At 47.7% G+C, this 7361-nt stretch overlaps 1 protein-coding gene and 1 pseudogene across 2 annotated transcripts; one reads left to right on the top strand and one right to left on the bottom strand.

Moving 5' to 3' along the window:
* Nucleotides 1–2544: 2544 nt before the first annotated feature.
* Nucleotides 2545–3128, bottom strand: LOC308419894 (large ribosomal subunit protein uL6-like; annotated as a pseudogene). Its single transcript has one exon. The product of its transcript is annotated as a large ribosomal subunit protein uL6-like (transcript).
* A 1232-nt stretch (nucleotides 3129–4360) lies between these two features.
* Nucleotides 4361–7361, top strand: DNAJC5G (DnaJ heat shock protein family (Hsp40) member C5 gamma; the record flags this gene model as incomplete). Its single annotated transcript, XM_080938194.1, has 3 exons — nucleotides 4361–4473; nucleotides 4968–5181; nucleotides 7296–7361. 3 exons carry the CDS (start codon nucleotides 4361–4363, stop codon nucleotides 7359–7361), a joined length of 393 nt encoding a protein of 130 aa, XP_080794320.1.

Here is a 7361-nt window from a genome sequence, read left to right as displayed (position 1 = left end):
CTCCAATTACATATGCTCATATATATGTATATATATAAATATATATAGTATAAATATGACAGCATCTGCTGTCTTGTGTATGTGTGTTTCTAGCTATATGACTACAATGTTTTTTTGTTTGTGGATAAACAAGGGATGCTTCACGGTTTCTTCAAACAACCAAATGGTTGTGGGGTAGGTTGTGGATACAGTAAGCTCAGTCACTCAAGGTGTGATGGGAAGACAAAGAACTCCAGAAAACTGGACCTGTAGTCACCCACTGACAAAGGTATTTTGCTGTTTCCTTTCCTATTATTTTTGCAGGCAAATCTAAGTTTCTGAATCAAGTGGGAGGAGCAAGTGATTTTACAGAGCCTGTTCCTGAGAACGGAGCATGCCAGGTGACTGTTCTGTCCCATCTCTACTCAGAGCCAGGGCTTCACAGGAAGGAAAGGCTCTTCCGAGGGCCACAGACTAGGATGAACTAGAATGCCAGAAGGTGTGGATAAAAAGAAGTCACATTCTGGAGCCTCTGGAAAGACTTGAAGGATATTTACTAGTTCTTTGCCAGGGCTCATCTCAGTAAATCAGGTAAACCATGCTGTCAGTACAGAGCGTATCGGTGTATTGGAGGTCAGAGACGGGCAGGCACAGGTGCTCTTTCCTTCAGCCAACCAGCATTCATTGATTACCTTCAGTATCCCCGTAAGGATAAGAGCTGGAGGAATAAGAACTAAGGAACTCAGGATCATGTTACATATTACCTGTCGTGCTCCACCAACCCCAGGTTTTCAACTGTATGGGGAAAGATACTCCGCCATCTTGTCTACTTCTCCAGCTTCTAGCCCAGAGAATTGTTGCAGGCCACCCTCCAGGCTTACACTCTGTTGGGAAGAAGAGCCTTTAGCTTTAGCTCACTCAACAAATCATTAATTCACTATGAGCCAGGCATAGCTGTAGGTACTAGAGATACAAACCAACAAGGTCCCTGCTCTTATGGGCATTGTCAACTGAGAAAGTCAAACATTAAATGAATCAATATGAAAGTAATTGTGTGTGTGTGTGTGTGTGTGTGTGTGTGTGTGTGTGTGCGCGCGCACGTGTATCACAGTGAAGGTTCTGATGTAGGTGAGGAGTTAGGAGAACTCAGTTTAAATCCCTGTCTAAAGCCAGGCATGGTGGCACTTGCCTTTAGTCCCAACAGTGTGAGTTCGAGGCCAGCCTGGTCTACAAAGTGAGTTCCAAGATAGCCAGGAATGCACAGAAAGACCCTGTTTTGAGACAAACCCTGTCTGAGGAAGCATGCTCCGGAGACCTATGAGGATGAGTTGCAAAGCTCAGAAAGAACCCAGGAAAGAGGAAACACTGCCCTCAGAGTGACAGGAAAGGGGTGAGGCACACCCCAGAGCCAGCAGCACAAAGGTTCATTTGGAAGAACAGGCAGGGCAGAGCCACACTGGCCCAGGAAACAGAGGTAAGGAATCACTGTAAGTGCTCTGTAACAAAAACCAGAAGCAAACCAACAAACAAACCAGCAAAAAGAATAGGTGCTTATGTGCCATGAAGTGCATGTGGAGGCTGAAGGCACCGTGACCACTGCTCTCAGTCCCCTGCAGGTCATAAGTGAGCTGCTCTAGTGACACTTGGTTAGAAAACCAAACCCAACACAAATCAGCATGTGAGCAGCTTCCCCTTTCCTGCTTGGGTGGGTGACTTCAGTCTCATCTGACCCAATCCCATGGCCTTGGTTATATTTGCCTAGGTGACTGGCATCTCAGTGATGGAGTATTGACTCAGCACTTGAAACCTAGGAAAGAAAGTGACAAAGAATGCAGCTGCACGAGGGGTGCAGGGCAGCGATTCCTGCAGTAAGAAGCTCCTTCAGAGACATGTTCCAGGAGCCACTGAGAACTCCCCGCTGCAAAGGAAGGCAACTGCTTCCTGTGAGGGGTGACAGGAGCCGGCCAGGGAGAGACAAGTCAGCAGGTGGGATGTGAAATGGTACCTTAGGAACCTCTCTGATGAGAAAGTTAACAATATGGACTAAGAGCTCCGAAAGTAGTGAGTTTGGGGCCAGCAAGGTAACACAGTAGGTAAAATATGTACACTCAGGGCCAGTTAGATATCTCACTGGGTGAAGGTACCTGTCATGAAGCATGGCCACCTGAGTTCAATCCCTGGGACCACCATGAAGAAAGGAGAGAGCTAATTCTCACAAGTTGTCCTCTGATTTCCACAAGCCAGTTACCGAAGGTGTCCACACAGTGTTCATGTTCACACACACATACACAGCACACACACACTACACACATACACAACACACACATACACTACAGACATACACAGCACACACACACACACACACACACACCACATACATCTTTTTCTTTCCTTTTAACTCAATAACTCCAATAACTCCTTTTCCACTATTCAACCTTAGACAGAAATCAGAAATTTATTCAGGAATGTCTATAAGCTTTTCTTTTTTTTATATCTAAATTTTTTATTGTCCCCAAATTGTACTTGTGATCAGGGTCTTGTTTCTGGAGCTAGGAAACTGAGGTCTCACTCGTCAGCCTGCTGCATGGTTCCCTTCTCAGACACACAGATGCCATCCAAACACTTTCTGATATCCTTGTTTTTAACTGTTGTGGCTGCTGAATCAGAGCCGTTGAATTTGAAATAAGTTCAATATCATTTCCTTCAAGGATTAATTCATCCTTCTGGGCTTGAGAGACTGAACAAGCAACACCTGTCCTCATCCGAACCCTGCGGATGTATTTTTCACCCAAGAAATTTCGGATTTCAACCAAAGACCCATTCTCCTGAATAACGACGTTGATAAAAAAGTGAGCATCCACAGACCTCATCTTGTAACGGAAGCCCAGTGTGACACCCTTGATCATGTTCTGAACATGACTGCAGATGGTTCTGACAGTGGCCAGCTCCTTTCTGTTACCCCACCATTTGTCAACACGGAGCCTCTTCTTTTTCTTCCCAAGAAGACTCAGCTCTACATTAATGTGATTGAAGTCCCATCGCAGAGTTCCCCTGGGGCCCTTCACAATGACTGTGTGCCCATTCAGAGTGATTTCGACATTATCTGGAATGTCGACCGTCTGATTGCTGAGAATGGTCTTCATTCTCGCAGTAGATGGGGGCTGTCTATAAGCTTTTCGATGGAAAGGGTTAATACACTGTCAAGTAGTTATAAAGAACTCGATATACAGCCTAGATTATATAGTTAAGTTATGGTGTCTCCTTATTATGGAAACAGGGTAGTGAAATGGCTTTTGGAAAGGATCAGAAATATTTTTAAGAGACATGCCAACGAACTGTTACAGTCTAATGCCATAAATGCCTTAAAAGAGACAACTGGGCGGTGAAGGGCAGATTTTCCGGAACACTGAGGTTTGAAGTGAGTTTCAACATTTGTAGATAGGTTTCTAGAAGAAAGGGAAATAGAAAGGACCAAGTGCAGAGGAAGTCTGCAAGGTTAACCCCTGCCTTACCTCTCATCTGCTAGGTCACCAAGCCCATAGTTTTTCCGTGCGTGAGTTGAAGACCCATGACTGTGGTGATCGGGATGGTCATGGCCGCTCGCTGGAGAAGAGGGATGGTGTGGAAGGCTGTGCCTCGGCCCTGGGGGCTGGAAGTAACGCTCAGCCCTGAGCTTGAGGGTCAGGCTTCTGGAGCGACATAAGTTCCGGGCTCCCCAATATGGGTGCCTCGCTAGGTTCTGCAGGCAGCGCCAAGAACCGACTCGCTTCCTCTACTAAGTGCGCAAGCGCAGTTGCCATAACCCCCGAGACACTATGAAAATTTACGTCCACCGGGAAGAAGGAAGCTTGTGTGAGGCCTACCTGGCTTTATAGAACAATTCTGAGGTAATAAGCCAGGACTGGAGTCAACACAAGATGCTAGGCTGTCCCAGCACACCCGGAGATACCTGCCTTGGTTCCCCTGGGGCCCACAGGCCTCCTTCCTGTCGCCTCCCCTCTGTCCAGGGAGCCATCTTGGTCTCTGCTGTGGGCTTGAGGCTGAGAGTTTAAGTCTTCCCACAGCCGGCTTTGATCTGGCTAGTTCTCTCCGTGATTTTTGTGACTTTGATTTCTGATCCAACCTAGTTAGTGGCTGGGTTACCCTGGTATTTCAAACTCAGCCACCAGCGTGGGCAGGCGTAGGGCTACTTCAGGTGCAGGGGCTGTAAACAAAGTCAGTCTGTTCCTCGTTTTAGACCCACCTCTAGGTAGGCCTGGACTGTGAGGATGTCAGACAACGGGAAATGTAAGGGGAACGTGTACCCTCTTTGGCATTTGTGTTCTACATCCTTGCGATTCATGTAGAATAGACTTGTCTTTTTGTCCTTATGACCCACAGCATGCCTCGTGTGTATGATGAAACCAAGCGACTCTCCAGGACTGGGACAAACCTCTATGCGGTGCTGGAACTGAAGAAGGGTGCCCAGCCTGAAGAGATCAAAAAAGCCTACAGGTTCAATACTCTGTTCGCCCCAGTGCCCCCCATAACTTTAGCATCTTCAAACCCTACTTATTTATTATTTTAAATTTATTTTTTATTGTATGTATGTGAGCACAGTGTAGCTGTCTTCAGACACACCAGAAGAGGGCATCAGATCCCATTATAGATGGTTGTGAGCCACCATGTGGTTGCTGGGAATTGAACTCAGGACCTCTGGAAGAGCAGTCAGTGCTCTTAACCACTGAGCCATCTCTTCAGCCCTAAATTCTTTTTTTTTTTTTTTTTTAATTTTAATCCCAAAACAGATGCTTTTTATTTTGGGGGCAAAGGAGGCCACGCCTCCTTCAGTGTGAGAGAAGAAATGTAGGCCTTGCCTCCATCCTCTGTGTCCCTTGTCTTGTATCCCTTGCACTATCTAAAGACCCAGCCCTGTGGTTCATCTCAACCCTCCTGCCTCATCCGCTCCCTGTAGCCCCCCACTGTCCTTTTGGTTATTGCCTGGATAGGAAGCTGGCCCTGCAGTATCATCCAGACAAGAATCCAAGGAACCCTCACGTGGCAGAAATCTTCAAAGAGATCAACGCAGCCCATGCTGTACTCAGTGACCCTACAAAAAAGAAGATCTATGACCAGCATGGCTCGCTAGGATTATACCTGTATGACCATCTTGGTAAAGAAGGTGTCCGAGTCTATTTTATAGTGAACAGCTGTTGGTTCAAGGTACACCATGCTTCCTATTCCTTCAGAAGTAAGAAAGGTGGGGCTAGAGATGACTCAGCGGTTGGAGGGTGTCTTAGTCAGAGTTTTTATTCCTGCACAAACATCATGGCCAAGAAGCAAGTTGGGGAGGAAAGGGTTTATTCAGCTTACACTTCCACATTGCTGCTCATCACCAGAGGAAGTCAGGACTGGAACTCAAGCAGGTCAGGAAGCAGGAGCTGATGCAGAGGCCATGGAAGGATGTCACTTACTGGCTTGCTTCCCCTGGCTTGCTCAGCCTGCTTTATTATAGAACCCACGTCTAGCAACCCAGGGATGGCACTGCCCACAATGGTCTGGTTCCTTCCCCCTTGGTCACTAGTTGAGAAAATGCCTTACAGCTGGATCTCATGGAGGCATTTCCCCAACTGAGGCTCCTTTCTGTGTGATAATTCCAGCTTGTGCCAAGTTGACACAAAACCAGCCAGTACAGGGGGGCATCTTCTGCTCCTGTAGAGGACCTGGGTTTGGTCCCCATCACCCACATGACAGCTCACAGCCACCAATAACTCCAGTCCCAGGGGATCCAGAACTGCCTTCTGGCTTCTGCAGGCCCCAGGCACGCACATGGTACACAGACACACATAAGCAGAACATAAAATAAAATCAAGTCAGCTGTGGTGGCCACATACTTCTGAGCACAGCTCTTGGGAGGCACTGGGTAGCCTGGGCTAATAAGATACTGTTTCTATTTGTCTATAGAGCGAGGAAGAAAGGCTACCCCCTCCTCAAGGCAAATGCTTGTGTTCTCACTTTCTAGGTGTGAGGAGGACGGGGGGGGGGGGGGGGGGAGTGGTGGGGGGGGCAGGGGGACCTGCGTGGTCCCTAAGGCTCTCTCCTCTCTTGTAGACACTCCTTATGCTTTGCTGCCTGCTGACTGGTTGCTGCTGCTGCTGCTGCTGCTGTTTATGCTGTGGGAGACTTAATCCAGTCGAGGAAGAAAATAAGATTTACCAAATGAATGTCTCTACTCAGCCTTCAAGATCAAGTGAGGAGCAAAGGCAGGGATTGGGGGTCAGGGGTCAGGTCACAGTTGGGAATGGTGAGGTAGGAGTGAGGGGCCAGTGAGAAAGACCCTAAAATGTGAGCGTCTCGGAGAGACTGAGAAGGTAGCCGACGTTCCTTATGCTACAGGCTGACATTTTAGTGTAGCGTGGGCCTGTCCTATGGAGGAACTGGAGAAGCGTGTCTTGCAAAGGAAATAGCTGAAGACCGTTTGCAGATGCAGCTTATTGCAAACAGAAAGATGATCCAGGAGCAGAGCACTTGCCTAGCACGTGGAAGACCCTGGATTTCATCCCCAGCCCGGGGTGGGTGGGGGTGGGGATGGAGGGCTGGAGGTGTGGAGAGGATGGGGGTGGGGGTGGGGATGGGGGGCTGGGGGTGTGGAGGGGAGAGGGGGCGGGGGGGGGCGGGACAGGAGGGATGAATTGTTTTAGATTGTTCCCACCCCACGTAGAAAAGTTTGAAAGACTAAGTTGGCTGAGAGTCACACCAGTGCCATCTAGTGGCGCTAATGAGTAACGGCAAGGTAAGGGTTTGTAGACTGAAAAGCAAAACTGTGAACGTGAATGGTTGTCATTATATTTACGAAAGCATGCGGTAATTCCACCACAGGAAAACAAGATAACATTGAAGAAGAAGAAGAAGAAGAGGATTAAGACATGATGATAATTAAGGAAATGTGAAGAGGAGTGGGGTATGTAAATGGAGAAGCCAGTGAGATGGCTCAGCTGGTAAAGGTGATAGCCACCAAGCCTGACACCTGAGTTAGACCTCTGGGACCCACATGGGGGAAGAGAACTGACTCCCACAGACTGTTCTCTGATCACTGCACACATGCTGTGACACAGAAGCATGCACTCACACACATATTACATATAATACACATAAATTATACATATATGTGTGCCATATGTGTGTGCAAATATATTTAAAGCTTAGTACTTCAGATGGATCATTACAGGAAAATCTGTGTTCTCATAGCATTAACCCCAGCTGCCCACATAGAGGGAATGTGCTTTTGGCTATTGGGTGGTTATTCCTAATAAGGTCCCAACTGTTTCTACCATTAGGTGCTGGCCCAGGGCGAGTCCCCTGACACTCAGCCCATTGGATACATTGAAGAAAGAAGCAAGTAG

This window comes from Micromys minutus, assembly GCF_963924665.1.
Source record: "Micromys minutus genome assembly, chromosome: 1".
In the NCBI taxonomy this organism is placed as follows: Eukaryota; Metazoa; Chordata; class Mammalia; order Rodentia; family Muridae; genus Micromys; species Micromys minutus.
Note: the sequence above shows the minus strand (reverse complement) of the source record. Positions and strands in the feature narration are given on the sequence as shown.